The 22263-nt window shown below is 40.5% G+C and overlaps 2 protein-coding genes across 11 annotated transcripts in view; one reads left to right on the forward strand and one right to left on the reverse strand.

Annotated features, from left to right (window-relative positions):
* Nucleotides 1-4: 4 nt before the first annotated feature.
* On the reverse strand, nt 5-6061 carry LOC115578000 (uncharacterized protein C1orf43 homolog). 2 transcript variants are annotated; one of them, XM_030410870.1, is made up of 7 exons: nt 5956-6061; nt 3086-3187; nt 2849-2957; nt 2707-2760; nt 2229-2395; nt 2073-2131; nt 5-891 (listed from the first exon to the last, which is right to left on the reverse strand). In XM_030410870.1, the coding sequence occupies exons 2-7, from the start codon at nt 3146-3148 to the stop codon at nt 684-686; spliced, it is 660 nt and encodes a 219-aa protein (XP_030266730.1). In that variant the 5' UTR covers nt 3149-3187; nt 5956-6061; the 3' UTR covers nt 5-683. The 2 variants fall into 2 exon arrangements, with proteins under 2 accessions (XP_030266730.1, XP_030266724.1); XM_030410864.1 differs by lacking the exon at nt 5956-6061 and adding an exon at nt 3283-3667.
* The window catches only part of ubap2l (ubiquitin associated protein 2-like), a 29248-nt gene continuing 11765 nt past the window's right edge, over nt 4781-22263 (forward strand). For 4 of the 9 annotated variants that reach the window (XM_030410786.1, XM_030410817.1, XM_030410802.1 and 1 more), the window contains exons 1-19: nt 4781-4901; nt 6276-6413; nt 6759-6836; nt 7718-7828; nt 8793-8967; nt 10756-10857; nt 11049-11094; nt 13932-13976; nt 14730-14836; nt 15190-15249; nt 15347-15399; nt 15521-15606; nt 16877-17057; nt 17171-17369; nt 17779-18104; nt 19176-19348; nt 21012-21132; nt 21835-21874; nt 21986-22175. In XM_030410786.1, the coding sequence (XP_030266646.1) occupies nt 6318-6413; nt 6759-6836; nt 7718-7828; nt 8793-8967; nt 10756-10857; nt 11049-11094; nt 13932-13976; nt 14730-14836; nt 15190-15249; nt 15347-15399; nt 15521-15606; nt 16877-17057; nt 17171-17369; nt 17779-18104; nt 19176-19348; nt 21012-21132; nt 21835-21874; nt 21986-22175 (2189 nt within the window). In that variant the 5' untranslated portion in view covers nt 4781-4901; nt 6276-6317. The other 5 variants (XM_030410809.1, XM_030410834.1, XM_030410830.1 and 2 more) reach the window with 3 other exon arrangements.

Genomic DNA, 22263 nt, shown 5'->3' on the forward strand with positions numbered 1-22263 from the left:
GGAGTGGGTTGTAAGGCTTTTATTGCAAACCACAAGTGTACAATCTCACTTAAATACAAATCAAGCAACATTAAATAACTTATCATCCTCAATATAAATATCTTACATCTGTACAAACACATAATCAACCAAAAGTTATATTTACATTTTGACATGAGAAAAAATAAAATCCAGGTAATTTGCTGGTTTATACCAAAAGAAAATGACAGTGAAAATGTTGCCACATTGGCTACAATCATATTTGTCCTCTGAACACACTCATTAGGTCCACAATAAGAATAAAAGCCTTGTTGTTACACATGTGCACATGAGGACTTCATCATAATGACAGAAATAAATCTTGTCATGGCAAGATTTTAACAAAAAACAAGACATTTGTTTTTCTACATAATTATTTTAAATGCTAACAGTAGACATTGCTCTTTCTGAACTTACTGTAGAGAGAAATAAACAAGTTTTCCCATACATACTTATTTTTATTTCACCTTTATCTCATCTTTAAGTCTCATTGAGATCAAGATCTCTTTTATAAGAGAAACCTGGCCAGGTAGCAGCCATCCAAAATCATACTTAATCTGTGGGTGCACTTTAAAGCTCAATTTAAAAACAAAGTTCTGGTATGTTAAAATGTTTTGTTTCACAGTAAACTGTCACACACACATACGGTCTGTTGCAGAAGTCTCTCACAGGGTGCTCTCCAGTGTGTTGTAGTTGTCTTTGAAACTTTTAAGCTCCAGAAAGTGTTTGGGCCTTTTGCTGCGCTGGCCAGTGGAGGGCAGGTAAGTGACCTGGATGGTGGAGGGAGTGGAGCGGACAGGTGAGCCTGTCAGGTCCTTGGCTGCCGACTGGTGATGCTGGTCCAGGCTGGTGGTGCTGGAATAGGCCTTCACCCTGGAGGAGGAGAGAAGCACAGAAAAGGGGGGGGGGTTACTATGCAAAAAGGTTTACTATGTGAGATGGATGAATTGAGGAATTAAGGCTGTTAAACCAGCTAGCATGGCCTTGAAAACCTCTTTCTCCCAGCAGTGTTACACCTAGCTGCAAAGCCAGCTGAGCTAACAAGCTTACAAACAGCTACAGTCATGGATGTATAAACAGAATATACTTCTTATATACAATCTTGTGATACGCTGCCCCTATTTTGGGAGTATGAGTACAACTGGTGGCCAATCTTAGATATGACATCTTTAACACATGTCCATGTTATAATATTAATGGTTAGTAGTAATTAAACAGCATCAATAAGAGTAGTAGTAATGACAGTCTTGTTAAGAAACACTTAAGATTAGTGCAAGCCCGTGTTTCTTTATAAACACAACTGCAGATCTTACCAACATAATGTATTGTTGTGCTTGTAATAAATGTAAGTGTGCTGTAGCGGGTGCAGGATGAAGATTTTACAAAAGAAATCGTCCCAGTGGAGCTACATTCAATTGCTGTCAGCATATTTGTTTTCTTGGCAAACAATGATTTTTGACAACAGCGATATAATTTTACAATTCTTCTTATATATTTAGATGATCATAAAGCACACTTACATCCCTTTTGTTGAAACTGATTGATGCTCGTTAAAGCAGGCTGGCTGTGTTGAATGAACTCACGTGATTTTGTAGTCCTTACAACTGTAGCATGCACAACACCAGACTTCTTAAACTAGCTGGCCAAATGTAGCAACCTTTAACAACCTCATTCCAAATTTGTTAGTCTGCTAATAAGCCCACTGATTGATTGCAAAGATATTATTGTTTCATTTAAAAGTTTAAACCCAGGCTGTTTAGGCATAGGGAATTTACAAAAATCAAACTGAGAACCTACTTTGATGTTTGCGCATTATTGTTTCCTGTACTTATGTAAATATGTTTCTTTTTCAATTGCGAAAAATAATCAGAAGAAAAAAAATGAAGTGCTTTGTTTTAACAAATTTAAAGAGCTTTACAGGTCAGACATAGCAAATGTGAAAGTCTGGCCCTTCTAAAAAAAAAGTAGTTTTTTAGGCCTGCAGACAGGAAGACCTGTTCCAACAATGTTACAGGACTAACAATTCAAGTCTGGACCAGTGGAGTAGCACTTACACATCAGCTAGTTCGCTCAGAGCCTGCTGGTATTCAAGAAACTCTGCTTCTCCAAATACCTGAAACAAAAAGTCAGTTCAGCAGTCTGTTAAACTCCATATATTCTATTTTATTTTCATCACTCATCATTTACACACTTGTACTAAGTGTACGCACCCCAGTCCCATGGCGAGCGCTGTCGTAACCTTCAAGCAAACGGTCGATGAGGGCACTGCGGCTGCTCTTGATCAGAGAATGGGAGTTGCGCAACTCCAGCAGCCAGCTCCTGAAGTTGCGTCCAGTGAACGCGCTGGGACTGCGGCTTATCTCCTGCAGGGGAATACCTAAGAGCCACACAGGAGGGGAGGAGGGGACGAGACGTGGAGGTTAGGAAAGGAGACACTCTACCACTCTCACTCTTCAAGGGGACATTAGGTGCCTGCGTCACACATGATTTGGTAAAATCACAGAGTACAATATCCAATTAGAAAAACATAATTTTACAGATCACCAGATGAAAAGATGTGTGAACTGCTGCTTTTCCGTGAGAGTTATGAGTTAAACTGATGATGAAAGTAATGTGTCAGAATGATGGATTCAGTTTTGTGATGTGACGATGGGAACTCAAGTTTGAGCATTACATTTGATATCCCACCTGAGTCACGGATGGCATCCAGAGCTTTCATTCTGTACAGGTAGTTGTAGCAACCTTTGAAACACAAACACATTTGCGTTACAACAATATTCACATCGAAGAGGCAACAGTGGCAACAGGATGAGCTGATAACATGACTGACTGATCTGTGATCCCTGCTTCAGTCTATCGTCCTCTTCTTCTAGGAGACGAGGTTCGAAGCGGATCTCCTGGACTTTTGACAGCCTGGAGTCAATCTCCTCCCTCATACCCTGCAAATTTAACGACAACGGGAAATACACAGACACGTGAACTCTCGCAGCAACAGCAGTTGCTGCATGTTGAGCTGTTCAAACCGACATCACAACAGGTAAACAAGCTCAAAGCAGATCCACGTTACCTTTGGTGCGTTGTGGCCAATTGGTGCATGAGGTCCTCGGCGGGACCTCATTGCAAAACGCATGATTTGTCTTTTGACGAAGATAAACAGCAGCACAAACACCTGTAAACAAAGCCAGACGTGACAGAACATGTTAAGCATGTCACATTTGTGCAAACCGGCTCGCTATATAGCAAACTAAACTATAACGTACTTACCAAGCTCCCGTAGGCCATAACCAGAACAACATTAACCCCTGATAACGGCGATGATTCAGCCATGTTATCTTTCAGTGTGTAGGTTAGTTTATCCACCGGTCGGTTAGCTAGCTAGCTAGCTAGCTAGCAGTGAATGTATGGTATGGTGCTACATTAGCTTGGTAGCTAACAGTCGAGTTTCCATTTTGAAGAGTAGCCAATTCCGCACAGACGAGGTTTTGTTTGTGACTCGGCAGCTCTGAAAGGAAGTTTCTAAACATAAAACAAAGAACTACACTTCGACGGTACTGATGCCACTCTTCATGTCAGCATCATCGTCAAGTACGCAGTTTGGCTCGCGCTAGCAGGAAGCAGTGACGGCGACAGTGACAGCTGCTTTGCGACGCTCCGATTTACCGTAATAACTGTGAGGGTCAAACAATGTATCTGTACTTTCATTTACATTTCGTGCGAATTAAAAACATGTTTTGCTCTGTTGAACCCCAAGATTTTACAAGACCCTAAAACATAGTAGTGTCCGCTTTGAATAGTGCTGTGTTTATTCTGTATAATGTGTCTTCTGTACAAAGTTAGATACAAACATTAAAGGTGAACTAGTAGTAGTAGTTTTGGAGAGTAAATTCAGAAACTCAGAAAGGTAATATTTAGAATATAGTGAGTTAATTAGACAAACTCAGAAATATCTTTCTCTTCTGATTAAAATGTCCTCCCAGAAACTACATAGTACACCTTTAATTATATTATTTCCTAATTAATTTTCATATTCAGTTGACCTAACTGTTGTGCATTGACACATAAACAATAAACAGTATAACTGCACTTTGCAGAAATTTATATATCACATTTGTATTATTATTACAAAATAAATAATAGTGGTAAGACCTAGTAGTACCGGAAGTAGTGATAACACCATGTAATATATAAAATATAGAATTGCACTGTTCATATCACTTATATTCCATATTTTGATACATTTTGAATACTATACTACATCACAATGTATCTATTCTGTAAAAGTACAGTATGTATTACATATTGTATCATTAGAAGATAATGAATGTAAATAACATATTGCATATGCTAAATACACTTCATGTGTTTTGCATGTATCATTCATACATACACATGAATTAATTAATTATGGAAGTCATTGTGCAACTCTAAAATTCCTATTTGAGGCAGACTTGTTGGGGCTTACTAGTTATAAAAATAACAGTTATATATATATTACAGTTATATAAATAAATGTATGCAATGTATACAGCGTTACTTTTTTAAATTTTTAAATTGTTTTATCCTTCTCTTATCTCTTGACCTGTATCTTGTGCTGCTGTAATATTCAGTCCTGTCAAGTTCATGTCACTCTTGGTTATTGTAACGTTATACATGTTACTCATTAAATACATTTGACTGTCCCCTTCACACATCTCACCCCTGAATGAACGATCGCCAATATTTATTATCTGTGCGCTGCAGCTCCCCCGCGGACATGTCATGATTACGTTGATAATATTCAACTATTTCAGTATGTGATCACATGTTGTGGGTCCAGTTTCCTCGAAGCGCTGTGTAAACCACGTGACGCAGCTCTCCGTGGTGTCAGAGTGGAAAAGAAACAGGTAAATTCAGTCTCTCGCTTATTGTGTGAGCGAGTCGGTTCGTTATATTTTCCCAATTTAGTAGTATCAATTTAGGGTTCAGGAATTATATCCTGTCCTTAATCCGACTAGAAGGTCGACAACGAGACCACTTGTCGGTCGGTTGTGTAGCGGTGTCTAATATTGAGCCGGGTTTCTGGTCAGTATCGCCTGTTATTTATTTTCATTTTAGCGGCCTGCAGGCCCACCTTTAGCCTCGTTGAATTTTATGTCGACAGCCCAGCCATCGTGCTGCAGTGGGGACAGGATTGTTGTGAATTGTGGAGAGCGTTTGTGCGGTTTATGGAGCTGCTGGTTTGCTAACGTAGCTAGCTGGCTAACGCCGCTTAGCTACGTGAAACGACGTTAACTAGCTACCTGGTTCGTTAAGTTAGCATGGCTAACAGCCGTTAGCAGACAACTAGCGGCAGCGGAGAGGCATGGGCGTTTTTGGTTTGGGCGAACACGAAAGCTTCGTCGTTCGCTGGTGGCTGATTAGCTCATTAACTTGTTGGCTATCAAGCTAACCCAGCTAACGCTACCAATTTTGCAGTTATCAGCACTCGGTTAGCTGGTTAGCTAGCGGCTGTTGACGACAGCCTCGTTGTCGCCATGAGGTGAAGCCGTGAGAAGCGGAAGCCCAGCGAGACTTCAACAGTGGATGCTCTCCCCTCAAGTATTAGCTAGTTGGCTAGCATTTTGGCCATGTGGCTGGCTAGTGGAATTGGATATGTTCGACGGGCCCAGGCTTTAGGCTTGTTTGTGGGCTAGTACAAACAGGGTTTTTACGTAACGTTTGCGAGGTTAAAGAGTCCCTGTCGACAGCAAGGTTAATAGTTTGCTGTATAACGGTGATGTAGTTGGCTATCTTCACTGTGTTTGTATGGTGTCTCAGTACACTGTTTTGATTTATCTTCCACGGGCTGTGTGATCGGATGTCCTCGTCTCACAATATAGGTTAAGTAAACACCCCTGAGGCTATTTTGACATCAAAAGTGTTGCATAATGTCCTGAAGAGGTAAATAAGTTGGCTCACGTTATGCACTTGGTAGCCTTGAGTGCAGCAGCAGCAGCAGCACCCAGTACACCGTGGCACTCCTGTTTCCCGGGTCAAACCCGCGGGTAGCTTTGGTTTATGACACTTCTTAAGACTGGGGCGTGGAAAAAATAAAACCTTTTTGTTTTCCTGGCGTCTCTAAGGAACAAAGCTGATGATGCCTTCTTGATACTGCTAATAGCCCCCCCACCAGGCAATAAGCTTTGAGGAAGTACTATTCAAGTGTACCAGACATGTTCATGACATAAGTGGGTCATAGTCACAGATCTGTAATGCCTGTCTTATTCCTCTCTTCCCAGGTGTTATTCCTTTGTAAATACTGTTATTTGTATATACTGTAAATGATGACGTCCATGGGCGGGAACCGAGCCCGGGGCAGCTGGGAGCAGACACAGGGCCAGACACAGAGCCAGACACAGCACAAGCAAAGGCCTCAGGTACCCTCACTCTCACCACCTGTCAATTCAAAAGTCTGGAGTACATAGTACAAACTATACAGGGAGGGGTAATACTGTTTTCCTTAAGTGCTACAGTGTTTACATTAAGAACAGATGCACTATACCCTGAAGAGAACTTCCCAAACATGAAGTGGACGCAGTGGCGTGCGTGTTACCAGCATATTGTCACACTGTTACGGAAGTAGTTGTTAAATGTGATCAGCTAATACGTCATTTTAGAGGAAGGCGTGGAGTAATGATTTTCCTTCTTTTTTACAAGCATGCAAATCTTGTGCTTCTGTTTGTTGCAAATAATGGATGGATGTTGTGCTCCTCTTGGAACAGGCTACTGCAGAGCAGATCCGACTCGCGCAGATGATTTCAGACCACAACGATGCAGACTTTGAAGAGAAGGTCAAACAGGTGAGCAGATATACACACTGTTGTCCTACTTAAGCTTTTCCTGTAGTTTTTCTTCCACATTTGTTGTTGCCTTTTAGCATACAGCACTAAGTCTGTTGTGTTTTGCATTTGGGTGTGTATGTGAGTCGCTTCTATTATGCTTTGCAGATTCAGTTTGTCATCAAGCACAGAGAGTCAGTGACACAGCATTCAGGTTGTTATAGTGAAGCTGTTATGTTGGTGGAAAAAAGGCTTTATTTAAATCATGATATATTGTGAATAGTCTTGAAATTTGTGTATTAGCTTTAGCAATGACACAACAATTGCTTTAACAATGTATTCTTTTTAGGAAACAGTCCTCAATCTTTCTGTTTTGATAAAATGACCAAGCAGGGGAGGGTTTTAGTCTTTTTTTTCTTCCTTTCTGATTGTCTTAAGAGGTTAAAAATTTGAGCTACCACCCCGAAAATTACTGCCTGTTGTTACTAAATAAATCTCAGCAGTTTCATAATTTTGACAAACTGGCAAGCAGCTGTAGCTACAGAATATGGCATTAAATCACAAGTGCTCTGTCCACATTAATGATTATGTTAAAAAAGCAAGTCCTTAAAATGGCTTCCAAGGCATCCAGAAAGTTCTGTAAACAGGTCATCAAGAGTTTAATTTCTTAAGCACATTCAATTGTAGTGTGTAATAATTTGAATGCGGAAATTACATCAAAATCTTAACCTTATATTCAAGCTGCTCAAGTAACCAAAATGATGCTTTGTTGTGTGTCGAGCCCTGTGCTCTGATGGCTTTCTGAAAACATTCTGCATAAGTCCACATATCTTAAATGAGATGCCAGGAGTGTAAGCCAGGGGTCACCTCAGTGTCTCATCATGCTACTCTTCCTTTTCCAGCTGATTGACATCACAGGCAAGGACCAGGATGAGTCTATGATCGCACTGCACGATTGCAACGGGGATGTCAACAGAGCCATTAACGTTTTGCTGGAGGGTAGCCCAGACACTGTGAGTATTTGCTTTGTGTGAGGGCTTAGCTCTGTGGGGGCCAGATTCTGGAGAAATCAGTGCCACACTGGCTTAGATAACTATAATACTGGACCAACAGTTTAGGGGTTGGAAGATTAATCATGGTATGAAAATGGTATTCCTAGTTGTGTCAAAGCTGAATGTAAATGTGAAAAAAGGTGCATAGACATGGTCACTGTAAACTAATTTTCTGTACTTCCCCTGCTGGTCACTTCTGCTTGGCCCAAGCATGTTTTCCCTGACCCCTCAAGGAAATATACATATTCACACATGTATTGCTGTCAAACCGTATTAGAGAAATTACTTATTAAGATGTAAATACAGTAATTGAATTATAATTACATTTGGGACCAGTCCCTAAAAATTGCAATGTATGAAAGCAAGCTATCACACACGTTTGAATATAATCATAGCAAGTAGACCAAAGGAGAGCATTGAAACAAGGAAAAATGGAAATGCATCTTGCCAGCACATTAATCAGACCGGATAAGGGGTTGTCAGCGACTTGTATTGTCAAAATACAGGCCCAGTGCATAGACTTTAAATGAGTGAATTCACTATGGCCTGCTGGGAAATTATCAACAAGAGGAACAGACTTTGTTTTTGTTTTCACTTTGTAATTTGAAGCGGCTGCTATCAACTAGGAAGTAATCAGATAAAGACATTACCATGTTTTTAATACTCAATATCTGACCAATTTCTTTCAAGTCATTGCCATGCTGACCACCGGGCAACACTTATCATTCATACTCATAGTTTATAAATAAATTTTTTCTAAGATTTGTAGGCACATGGCTTATGGCAGTGGTCTTCAAGTACTTAAATAGATCTCCAATCTCATTAAATAATCATTTTCTGTCCATGACACAGTACTAAGTTAATGATGCCAGATGTACATTGTCTTAAGAACAGCAGCGTAACACTGTCTTTATTTCTTCCATAGGACTCTTGGGAAATGGTGGGAAAGAAGAAAGGGGTCTCGGGCCAGAAGGAGACTAGTCAAGCAGAGACCGGAGAGGAAGGAAAAGAAAACAGGGAGAAAGGAGGAGAGAAAGATGTAGCACGTCGCCGAGGCGGAGCACCACGCAAGGGCCGTGGCGCCAGCAGGGGACGAGAGTGTAAGTATTCACCATCCCTTTACTTTTTTATTCTTTGGGTACCTTTTTTTAGAAATTATTTGTTTAGCCAAAAAACACCGGTTAGTGTTTTCAGAGGTATAAAGAGGATGAATTTCTGCTGATTTAATCATCATATATCATTATATCTATCTATTTCTTCGCCATAATCAAACACTCTTGATCTAACCCGCTCACTGTATCATTCCTTCACTGCATTTTCTAAAGCTTGCCTGTTGACAAGATATGGAGAAAAGTAAATTCGAGTCAGCATGCAGCGAATGATTGGTCACTAGCCAAAAGTTAATGTCATCAAATGTGCAATACGCAAGTTAAGATTTACCACATAAGATAATTTGCTCTTCTGTAAATCTTGACATGCTTCACAGATACAACACAAATAAACAAATGCTAACTTGGACTTGATGGTGGTTCGCCAATGGAGTTTTTTTTTTTTTTTAAAGGAGCAATTTGTAAGATATGGCTATAATATGTAACATTCAAATATTTAATTAACATTATCAATGGAATGTGAAAAAACAACAGTGTTGACATTATGTCAGATATTTATGTACTGTGCTGCAGAGATATCTACTAAAGTTAGCATGCTGACCAGTTAGCCCCGGCCAGTCCTGTCTCGTAATACCACTTTGTACCACAAGAGGCAATAGTCTGACAGCCCCTAGAGTTACAGCTGGGACATGTATTCAAGCGTAGAGTCTGCAACTTCCATTCCCACTGCATGTCTCTTGTGTCCCCGCATGCTATGTCTTCTTGTCCTCTGAACCACAGTCCTGGACAGAGCAGCTCTATATCAACTCCGTACTGTGTCCTCTCTCTTCAGACTGACCACCGTCGGTCTTAAAGGTTGTGTTCAGTCCCATTTGTTATCGAGCTGTATTCACTCTCTGGCTGCCCTGTAATCTAAGATCTTGTTTAAGGCAAACCTGAGGGCTGCTGGATCCATGCTTAACTGAGCCATTAGTAAATGAGCTAATGCTAGCTTGCTACAGCCAACAATAACAAGCAAAGAGCAGCAGTTGCCTGTTATTCTGGTCATATTTATTTTTGTTGCCACCTTCAAGTTCTGGCCACATTTTAAAGACCACAACTTTTTTAAATGAAGAAACGATGAAAGTGTTTTGTTTGATTGAACAGTAGCTTCTAAGCGTGTGGCCTTTATTTGTCAGACATGGTTTTGAAAAGAAAGGTGGCACAGGTGCCCCATAATTACTGAAATGCTTTCAGAAAATTTCAGTTTCTCGTCATCACATGCATCAAAGCATGTTACATTCAAACAGTAGTGGGACAACCTATCTTGGTTTGAAGGAGATCAGCATCTTGTAGTTCAGCTCTACAACCCCTTTCCTCGATGCAGCTAAAGTGTGCTGCTCAAGGGCTTATAAAAAGAGCACAAGGTTGAGGTTGTGTATCCGGTCTTTGCCTACACACCAGTTATGTAATAGCTTTTTATGTTAAAGCTCTTGTTTCCTTCCCTGCTTCGTATGGTGCCATCTGGTAATTTCCAGCACACTAGTAGACTTTTCTTAGCACCACTGTCGTCCCGGAGGGGGGGGGGACGGTGTATGCTGCAGTAAATAATTGTCAGCAAGAGACTTGTCCTTCATTATCATTTTAAATGATGGCTCTCATACAGTACTACTACTTTTTTTTTTTTTTTTTACAAAAAATGATTTTTTTAAATCATGAAACAGTTTAGCTTAAATGGTTATTTTCCATGCAGCGTACTGTCTTGATCTAATGCTGTTCTCTCTCTCCTCTTAACTCCAGTCCGTGGTCAGGAGAATGGCTTGGATGGAAGCAAGGCGGGAATAGCTGGAAGAGGTGCAGAGCGAGGCCGAAGGGGAAGAGGCAGAGGAAGAGGGACTGTGGGTGAGTGGTTATAATCCTCTTTAGTTGAACTTGTGGGTAAAGGAAATGCAACTAAGCAAAATGAGGGGAAGGATGGAGGGAGAGTTTTTTTTTCTTCTTGTATTTGTACTTAAACCACTGCCATTCTTTCTTGTGGTAATAGTTGTCAAAGTAAGAAACCAAAGTAGGCTCTTCTATTGTTGTCTCCTTAGGAATATCCGGACGACGAGGAGGCAGATTTTCGGCACAGGGCATGGGGTAAGGGAACACCTGCGTTGCCTAAAACCAGAAAGCCTTTTGTTCCACTTTTACCTGTTGCCATGGTCACCAGAGAGCAGGACCCCAGTCCATTGTTTAGCCTTAATCCAAAGGAGGGAGGACATACATCAGCCAATAGGATGGAACTGCGTAGGCTGCATATCTCTCTTTAGAGAGTGCACCGTGTCTAAACACTTTTAGAGTAAAATTTTGACGGACCCACTTAACCTAAATGTCCTGCTCTCTGGTCTCTGGCTTCAGAATACTTCAGTTGTATTTTGCTTGGTTTGTGTCTGTATGTGCAGTTAATAATATGTCAGTGAGTTGGTGGGTTAGTCTAACGCTGGCAGCTTGAGTCGTAGGTGTCATAACAGAGGAAGTACTTCTCAACTGTGATGACATTCTTGACTCATTTCATTGCCATTTAATGGATGAAATCGGAGCAGGTCTTCAGTTGTCATAACAAATGCCCTCACTTTTGACGATGAGCAGAGGCAGTGGGATGTGATGTTACTCTGCAGCCCTCGATCTTTAAATCTTGTCGGGCTCTGCTGAAGTAGCACAAGTGACAAGATGTGGCTTTCACTGGCGAGGTCCAGTGCTGAGCAGCTTCCTCTCAAGAGATGCCTGAATGTAATTTCCCCTCTCACCAAAACAAAGTATAAATGTGTGCATCAAAGCTATTGTAGAAATGTCATAATTCTATATATATTTCAGGGAGAGAGGCGCAGAATGAAACAAAAAGTGTTATGGTGGAAGTCACAAGTGTTTGCTCAAGTGTTTGTGCAACAAACAAGTATAAGGTTATACAACCTCATGTGTCTTAATAGTCTGTGTTTCTCTGATGCTGTGAAAATGTCCTGCAATTTAAAGCATATTTGAAGAGTATACAGTCAGATATTGTATTTTCTCAAGGAACACTGCAAGATGCTTTGCTTCACAGAGTTTTAGTACAAGCTTGTTTTTGATAAGCAAACTGCTTGAACTTCCCACCTGCAGTTACACACAGTGCTAGCTAAGGAGTTTTCACATTTCCTAACCCCCCCGCCTCACTCATCACAATTCTGTGATTGCTTTTGCTTCTTGCCGCTAACAGATAGTTTACCAGCTTGGCTTCAGTGTCAGTCAAATGTAGTGACTCAAATGGAAGCCTTTCAAGGAAGCCGTCTTAAAACGGATTATGTCTTTGATCAGTTTATTACCATGTGATGAGATGATTTGGGCAGGTTGGCGTCTGTGTGTGTGTGTGTATCACTGGTATCTTGTGCTAGTACGTAGAAAACATTAGCATAGTCTGCATAAAAATGATAACTATGAGGTCAAAAGGGAAACATGTACCACAGTTCATTGCTGGCAAATAAGCTGATCAAAGAGAATTGTCCTAAAGATGATGTAAAGCTAAAATGAACTGAATGATGGGAGGAGAATTGATAAATGGAATACAATATTGTCAAAAAATGTCAGCCTGTAGCCAAATGTAGCAGAACTAGACACAGACAACGTCATGGTGCAAGAATCTCAGACACATTCACTCACTCTTCGTTCTGTGGCCAGTAGGAGGAATGAGGAGGTATTCTGTAAAACGTCTGATGAGTAATTGTGGCTGGATTACAGAAAGCATTACCAATGCAGATGGTTTAATTTGATACTGGTAGCCCAGACTCTCTCTAATTTTTGGTCTATTCAGAATGGTTTTACGTGTGGAAAATCATTGTGGATCCAAAACAGTTTCAGCCTGCCACCTTTCTAGCTTCTATTCGTATTCTGCAGACCTTATGTTTCTGTGAGAACATCTTGTTCATACAAACTAATTAATACATTATTTAAACTGTATAAGGCCTCTCTTACTATTTGAGGAAGTCTTCAGTGTTCAGTAAGGTTCTGTAATAGTAACTGAAGCAAGAGAAATTTAACTTTATTTTCTTGTTTTCAAATGGTGCTTAAAACATAATTCTTCCTCTATTTGACATCTTGAAGAACAATGGGGATGGTTTGCCATGCATTCATCATGTAAGAGCCAGTTGTATTCAGTTGTTACACCGCATTGGTTGGCTCATTGACAGTGCTGCTTCTTAGGGACAACTGTAGGCTGGCATTGTGTTTGAATGAAAGGCAGAAGGGAGGAGACGGGACTCCCAGTTTGTTGTATCCATACAGGCCTCTCAAAGATGGCGCTTAAAATGGTTAATAGTCTAGGACACAGCTAGAGAAGCTACAGTAAAAGTATAGTTTTGTTGGTGGTTGAGACTGAGGAAATTTGAAGCTGGGCAGGTTTTATTGCCAAGTATGTGTTTGCCTTATTCAACTTTTTAAGAAAATAACAATGAGATCAAATAAAGCAAGCTGACTTAGGATAGAGGTGTCTTTTGAAGAAGGAGATATTGAGTGCTGTCTGATGCATTCACGACAGCATCCTGTATGGCTCTTCAGATATAGCTTTTGAGAAGATGCTGCTGTATGATGTAAGAGACCATTTAAATTCCTGAGATTGTTTGGGTATATAATGCATCAATGAAAAGATGACTGCATTCACTCTTGCATAACTGCTCTCATCTGGTAACAGTTTTTGTGTTTTGTGGCTGCATTGTGTATACTTGTGATGGTTTGGGTTTCTTGGACTGTGTATTTATTTACCCACTATGACTAAAAGCACACTGGCTTGCCTTGCATTGTTGAGTGACTGACAGGTGTAGAGTTTTACAGTGCTGGCACAGGCAGATCAAAGGCATTTTGCTTATGCTGTTGCTCTGGATTGTGGTCTGAGAAACGAAATCTTGATCTTGTACTTATGCTTTGTTGTGCTTCTTGTAATCGTTGCCATTATTTTTCCTCTAAAGCCAGATTGATAAGGGGCCCAGATATGATATTGCAGGAGGTGAGAGGTGAGTGCATCGCCTCTGGTGTGTCTGTTATTCTTGCTTTTCTGTAGGGAGACTCCTTCGTGCCATAGAACAAGATGATTTCACACGAGACATGATCAAAATAGAAAGTATTACTCGTCATTCTATAAATAGAATGTGAAAGAGACATTGCTTGTCCTGAAATTTGATGTTAAATCAGTTCACACAAAACCATAAATGCCCTCGGATTTGCACAGGAAGGGTCTTTGTCGAATAATGAAAGCTTCTCAGCTTGACTCAAAAGAAAAAAAGTGACGTACTTCATCATGTTGCTAGGTTGCACCAGCTGTAAATTTCCCAGCATACACAGATGTCTCAGATTAATGAAAGTACAGGAACGAGTTGTTGCAGAACAACAAAAACTGTATTAAATCCTTAAACCTGCTTATTTGCATGTCATGACGGCACAAACTCTTCAAGACAGTAAATGACATTCAGTCTCTTATCATTTCCTCTTCCTGCTCCAACCTAGGTTAATCATCTTCTGAAGTGTTTCTATTGGCTAAAATCCTAATGATGATAACAGCAGTGCTCGAGGTTTAATACTCTTATTGAATGAACTGGGGTCTGCTTCTGCTTAACAAAAACTCTGACCTGTAGTCAGTAAGTTTAAAATGGACCCCAGATTTTTGTGTGTGTAGGCAACCAGCTGTGGCCGGTGTCTTTGGAGGGCTGTCAGTCAGTACATACATTCATTTCTCTCAGCTCAACCGTCTTATCGCTTTCTTTTTCCAGAACTTTCAACCCTGCTGACTATGCGGAGCCAGCCCAGACAGAAGAAAACTACGGAGGGGGCAGCACCTGGAACAACACGGGAAGCGTGGAGCTGGAAGAGGGAGCTAGTAAGTTAATTTATAAAGTGAGGTTGCCCTCAAATGAGAGAAGTTAATCCTATCAGTGAAGCATCTGTTTACCATCCAAACAATTTAAAAACAAATCATGTACAGCATCCCCAAGAAGCTGCTGTTGTAAAGATGAAAGGAGAGCAGACTTGAGTTCAATTGAGTCTCACTTTTAGATGCTCTGCCATAGAGGCTTTCGTCATCAAGCATGCACTTTTTACAAATGCACGAATCCCAGACATATTGTCTTGGATCTTTACATCCAGGAGTTTGTGCATTCGGCTGACTAAAGAATAGAGTTCTCTTCTCATTAAGTTCAACTTTGATCTCCTCACCTGTCTTTTTGTCTTCAGGGTTGGAATACTCTGCAGGAGAGGGAACAAATTACCCACCGAAGTTTGAGTCTGCTCCTGGTAAACCTGCCGTAACTTGTTTTTTGAATCTTTTATTCTTTTTGAGGTTCTCATTGTCCATCAGGGTAGTATTAAACTTTCTCTCTGTAACTCAAAGGTGCCTGGAGGACTGCCACAGAGGAGTGGGGCACTGAGGACTGGAATGAGGATGTGAGTGACACTGGGTTTCACCTCATGCAACCGCTTTACTCAAAATATAAAATTAAGTGGAATCAGAAGTTAAAGCAGCTGACAGCTGCTCTCTTTTAACCTGTACTTCGTTCCTCTGCAGCTTTCAGAGACCAAGATATTCACAGCTTCCAGTGTGGCGTCAATGCCTCTGCCTCAAGAGAATGTTACCATCACCAAAGGACAGAGGTCAGTAACGCACTTTATTAGTTCGACTAATGCTTTCCAGCAAATTGATTTTTCCAGGAATTGGCTGAGAGAAAAATTACATTTGCCCGGTTTCACTGTTTACTTGTTCAGCCGAAGCGGGGACTTTGACAATCCAGTCACATAAACGGAGTTAACATATCGATGTCAACCTCGCATTTGATACATATTGATTTTTGTTGTTTTGTTTGTCAGCATAAAATTTATTGCCAAGCAACCGAATACCTTTAATTTCCTCCCCCACCACCACATTTTGTTATAAAAAATTAGTTGATAGATTGAATACCAATTTTAAAGAACAGTTTATGAGAGAAACAATTAATTCAGTGGCTTGAAAGAAAGCTAATTGGCCATTTCAATGATTTGGCAGCTGTTTAAATAATAAATCCTTTTAGTCAAATGTCTGGTGTCATGATTGACAAATACTTATTAGCCCAAGCTTCTTAAATATGAAGATTTGCTGTTTTTCCTTGTCATGCACTATGTACTACATGTAGAAAACCATATATCATAAGCTATGTTACATTCATGCAATATTACGGTTTTTGCCCCTATTCTGGAAAAAGACAGTATTCTGACTACAAGGTTTGATGGAAAATAAATGAATATTCCATTAATATTCCTGTTTACATGAAGCTATGCATGCTCTAATTAACATGCCCGAACATGTCGTTTATCAGGTCAGAGTATTTAAAAATGGACTGGCTGAAGCAATTTGGGCTATATTTTTTCCACTGATGGTGGAAATCCACTGTCTTTCATTCATTCAACCACCCTCTCGAAGAGGTTGGGGTTGTGGTATTTACACATATCGAACCTGTTGACATAAAAGTCTTTCATGATGTTCAAAAAGAAGGTGCATTTCCCCGTCTGACAAGAAATGTGGGCTTGTCTTCTGTCCATGCATTTCTATGTTAGCTTTGCAAACTGTTAGCTAGTTTGTTTACATTGCACGGAGTTGACTGCATGTCATAAAAAAGGCAAGATGCCATATGTCATAGACAGCTGTAAAAACCCTGATTGAGGCTGTACACATGTCCAGAGAATGCTCCTAAAACAAGAATAATACCTGTATGTCTGACATATATTATAATGGTGGACAATTGCTGTGCATGTAAAATGTGGCCGTTCTCTCCAACTTTTGAAAGTAAAAAAAATAACAATCCATATCGAGGTGTTGCCTTGAAATTGTATGGGTTTTTTTTATTGTAATTCTTAAATGTCAACTTGTCATATTTCCACCTTGCTAAAGGATTGACCTTGCGGTGCTGCTGGGGAAGACTCCCCCATCCTCCTCCTCAGAGACGGAAAATCCCCCCATGGAGGCCACCCAGCCCCCCTCCTTGTCCCAGTCACTGGTGTTCAGCAACTCCAAGCAAGGAGTGCCCCTCTCCCAAACATCCTCCAGCACCCCTTACACCCAGCACAACATGGTAAGACTCTTGAGCATTTTGAATTATGAGCTTTAATACTCGCAGGCTCCTACCAATTCAGCACCAATATTTGCATAATGATCTCATTGCTTCTTAATCTGCCAACATTGCAGGTTAGCATGCTGAGCAAGGGTTTCGGGGACGTGGGGGACCCTAAAGGAGGAAGCACAGGGACCACTGGCTCTCAGTTCCTGGAGCAATATAAAACAGCCCAGGCACTGGCCCAGCTGGCAGCCCAGCACTCCCAGACTGGACCTCCCAACACAAACCCCTCATCCTGGGACACCAGTGCCACCTCACTGGGACAATATGGTGAGATGACATCCTGCTGTAATTACTCTGAAATATATCAAGTTATCAAATGCACTGAAATTTAAAAAAAAAAAAAAAAACTTTGTTAGAAACACTTTTCTTCAATTCCCTCAAACATGTTAAGGATAATGAGGTGTGTGTGTGTGTGTGTGTGTGTGTGTGTATGTATGTGTGTGTGTATATATATATATATATATATATATATATATATATATATATATATATATATATATATATATATATATATATATATATATATATATATATATATATATATATATATATATATATATATATATATATATATATATATAATTATTTTATAGCTATTAATAGCTATTATTTTTATAAGGTAGTAAAATCTGAACATCTCTTTCCTAACTTAAATTTTTTCCCCTTTCTCCCTCAGATATGAAGAGTCAGCCAGAGTCTGCGGTCCATACGCCCTTTACGAAGCGGCAGCCCTACCAGGCCGCCACCTCAACCTCGTCCATGTTGGATGTTTTCCTGCAGGACAAAGGCCTGCCTCCTTCCTCCTCGTCTTCTTCCTTACCCCAACAAACAACATCCTCGCCCCATGGGGTGCCTCCTCCTGCTTCCTCCCTTCCTAAAATGACAGCAGTCCCTTCACTAGGTCAGCAAGTCTCCCCAAGTTCCTCTGATGCCCAGAGTCCACTGCCTTTGCAGCAGCATAAACTCAAACAGCAGAAGAAGAGGACCTCCATTACAACAAAGGTAATACATTTGTGGACACATCTGGATAGACAGAAATGGAGATTTTTAAAAACTTTGACACAGTCACCCATGCACTCTTCCGAATTGGTGACCTCGGTGTTGTAGTTGTGTATATGACATTTGAGTTTGTATGTTGATGGAATGGATGTTATATGTCTATATTCAGACACAAACGGACACTGAAAATACAGTGATTTAAGAAAGTGGGGCTAAAACAGCGGATGATTTTGTGTAGAAGAGTCATGTTTCCTCTCCTCATTCATGTTTCTGAAACTAAGCAACCAACCACAGAGTGGGCAATTCTGCTTCCTGTTTACACTGACATGCCCAGTGTACATCAGTCTCCATATGATGTGCATTTCCAGGTGTGCATGTATGAATGGAGATGATTCTGAAATGGTGCTAAAACGACAGATATCATTTTTTATTTGAAACTATTTACAAAGATATCCATGTACGTGTGGACTAGGCCTTAGAAAGTCTACAAATGATTCTCAAAATGAGCAAGTTCTTCCAAAACACACATTTACACAGAATATGCTCTGGTAAAAGCTTTCCCTTAACATTCATCCACTTATTCTGGCAGTTATTGATGCTTTTTGTCCCCCTTTTTCATTTTTTTTAACCCTCCGAGACCAACAGTTGTATTCCACCATGAATTTGCATCACTTGGAAATCATTTCATAAATTTTCAACAAGAAGAACCTTTTTCATTATAGTTCTCTTGGTGATCTGACTACATTTCTGTGAAATTCAATTTTGACTTCTTTTATTTTTTTTATATCTATTTACACATTCCTGTGATATCTGAAGCATATTTTCATAGCTCTGGTTGTCCTGGAGAATATCATGTGTATATAACTTTATTGTGCATTACAGGGTTGTTGTCAAGCATTATTACACCAAAAAACTAGGCAAACCAATAGTAGAAAAAAATAAATAGCTGAGAGTTAACACTTCCATAAAATAACTAGGTAGACGCATAAGAAGTTTGTCTACAATAGTAACACGTTACTTTAATGTCTTGTGTGTATTTGGGCCAAGTCTAATATGATCCATAATCTTCCACAGATTCCTGCAATGGCGGTAGAGATGCCCGGCTCAACAGACATCTCTGGCCTCAATCTTCAGTTTGGGGCGCTGCAGTTTGGGTCAGAACCAGTTCTACCAGAATACGAGTCTGCCCCTACAACCGCAACACCAGCCAATCAGGTTCAGAACAGCCTCTACACTAGCCCCAACAGGTTGGTATATAATAAAACACAACTCTGCAAAGTTGTTAAAACATTTCTAAACACTTGTATGTTACATGCTATGTAGTATACTGTATTAATATTGTTTATAGAGTAGCAACATTAATGTTTACAACAACAAAATCAGTATAAACTCAATAATATCTCTGTGGAAATCAAGCTAGAATATGAATAAAATGAATAGTATTCCTGATATCAAAATACTGAATTAAGTTTAGAAAGGATGAAGAACACAGACATCAGTCAGTAGCCCCATTCACACTGCCGTTTGCATGCGGGGATCCTGCGCCAATTCTCCGCACCCTCCTCTGTACGAAAGTTTCAGATGCAGAGAGGGGGGAAATTTCGCTCTGGCGCTGATCCGCTTCTGGAGGTAGTATCAGGGCCGCATTATTGGTGAGCCGTCCCATTATGAACGGATAAGCCAGAGGCGCAGAGCGGGGGCGTGTCGGTCGTGCAGTCTGATAACTGCACAGGTCATTCACTCTACTAAATACAGAGAAATGTCTCACAAAGCAACATTACAGGACCAAACAAAAGTAATGTATTAACTGTAACTGTCTTTGGCAACTTATACGAGGGAAAAAATACCACAGCTGTACGTGGAGAAGCGTCCATCCTCCCGGCTGTCCTACCGACTCTTCGTCACATTACTGCCCGAAAAACGGCGTCTGTCACCGGCAAAAAACTTTAACTCACCGAGTGTTTGTGATGAAAATAAATCACCGCGGCCGTCAGCCCTCCGGACCGAGACTTCAGGGAACTTTCCCCTAAAAAACGGCCTCCGTCCCAGCGCCTGAGGGAGTCGGATAGGTCCTGTTTACTGATGGTGATTATGTATAATTATGTCATTTAGCGCGAAAAATTTTACTTTGTCACTTTCCAGGATGTTTGGTGGGTCAGTATCTCAATCACTACACATTATAACAGCATCAATATGATTATAAACTGTCACAGACGGGGGGAACACCTGGGAAACACCGACGACATAAACATGACGTGTACCGTCACACCTCTTTAGGAGCCGCAGCGCCGGCTTTCTGTGTGAATGCTGTGTAAAAAGGGCTACTATGAGTATGAGTCTTCCTCCCTCTGCTGAGGTGTTTCACTGCCTGTAGATATCCCTGGTAGAGTGAGGCAGGGCTGGTTTGATTCAGTTGACAACAATTTACCACATTTTACAATACTGGCAAACTAACCTAAAGATTTGGATTGCATACAGACAAGTTTGATATTGGCTTGCAGTACCCATCTTTCTGCTTTTGTTGTTTTTAATTAATCTTTACGGTATTTGTGTCCTGCCATTGTCCTACATGGTGTATTCATGTGAAAAGTACATACCCAAAGTCGTTGATCTTAAAGTTATGAAAGCAGAGCAACTTGCTAGACAAATTTGTGTTTTTCTGTTAAAAGTACTCATGAGAAATGGCCTCAAGCCTTTTATACTCTAAAGATAAAGTTCATATATTTTATTTATTTTGGAGACGTGTTTGCAGTGAAACATTTTTTGTACAATTATTATTCTGGCAGTTGGCAAGTGAAGTAGAAGTGCTTTAAGGTTTAAGTTGTGATTATCAGCTTTCAAGTCAGAGCCACTATTTGTTCCCTAGAAGCACGATCAATCTTGACTTGTCAATACCATTAAAATCTGCAGTGAGTCAACCCCAGCTCTCTCCAACTCCAGTCAGATGGACCTGTACGATCAGAGAGCGACTCAGACACGGCGCTACCCTCCCTCGGTCTCCTCTTCCCCTCAGAAGGATATGCAGCCCAAGGTAAAGACCAAAGCTTCCTTGTTTTTCATTCACATGGATCAAACATTTACTAGACATGTCAGTAAAGTAATTAGAGGAGTGGCCAATGTGGACTACATTCTTGTCCACCCACACTTGGGCCCCAGTGAGAGGCTTGTGTTGAGGTGTACAAATTGTCTGATTAAAGACTTAAATATACAGAGCTCCAAAAACATAGAATGACAAATTATAATGCCCTATAAATAGTGATTAAAACCCTGGCTGTTGTATGTTGTCCTGCTATGTGCACTGACTGTTAAAACATCAGGACCCCCTGATGCATTGAATTCGACATCCTTTTTGTAGAATCAATGTTTCAGGGGTCTGGATGTTTAAAGCTCCAATTTTATCTGGATCAGCCCCCGTTATTCACTTTTTCATAACTTAACTCATTTAAAGATCATTAACCTGAACCTCGTAGAGGGAGCAGATGTTCTTAATAAACTGCACATAGAGTGCCAATGGTATTACTCTCCCCCCCTCATTGTTTTTTTTTTTTATCGTGTGGTCATTGTTATGCACCTCTTGTTTAAAACCTGACCCGTAGTTAATATGCTCAGCATATAAAACAAGCCTCTTACTTTCCAAGAGCCCAGCACCCTTCAACTTCTTATCAATGGCCTGTTTCCATAGGAACCTCTCAGCTCAACCGCATTGTTTTGTTTTTTTGTTTTTTTTTTACAGAATGGCTTCAGTTCAATACAAGCAACACAATCTGTGGAAGGTAAGTGTCTGTACAAAGCTCCTTCTTTCCTTTAAAGGGATCGTTAAAATTGTTTGAGATGTGTTATTTTCTTTTAAATTTATTTTTGAATCTCCTCATGTCTCATCCCAGCTGCAGCAGGCTCTGCAGTATCAGTCAAGCAAGCCTCTGATTCAGTCACGCAGGCATCCGTCTCCAGCATGGGCACTCTGACTGACAGCCCTGCCTCCTTGTTGACCGCATCCAATCAGACATCCCTTAGCGCTCTGGGGCATAGCGAGGACCTGCCTCCAAGCACCATCCCCCCTCCTCAACACAATAAGTGAGTGATATGTACACAAATTAAGGAGCACAATAAAGTAGACCTGATCCTGAGTATCAGTGAATGTAATGTGGTTTTTTTTTGTTTG

This window comes from Sparus aurata, chromosome 3 (assembly GCF_900880675.1).
Source record: "Sparus aurata chromosome 3, fSpaAur1.1, whole genome shotgun sequence".
In the NCBI taxonomy this organism is placed as follows: domain Eukaryota; kingdom Metazoa; phylum Chordata; class Actinopteri; order Spariformes; family Sparidae; genus Sparus; species Sparus aurata.

What these genes read in the sequence shown, in the direction of transcription:
- LOC115578000 (XM_030410864.1), bottom strand. Translation starts at nt 3,345, where the DNA reads ATGGCTGAATCATCGCCGTTATCAGGGGTTAATGTTGTTCTGGTTATG. An exon ending in GAAGCAGGGATCACAGATCA is followed by an intron (nt 2,761 to 2,848) that starts GTCAGTCATGTT and finishes TGTGTTTCAAAG; the next exon opens with GTTGCTACAACTACCTGTAC. An exon ending in CTGAGCGAACTAGCTGATGT is followed by an intron (nt 892 to 2,072) that starts GTAAGTGCTACT and finishes CTCCTCCTCCAG; the next exon opens with GGTGAAGGCCTATTCCAGCA.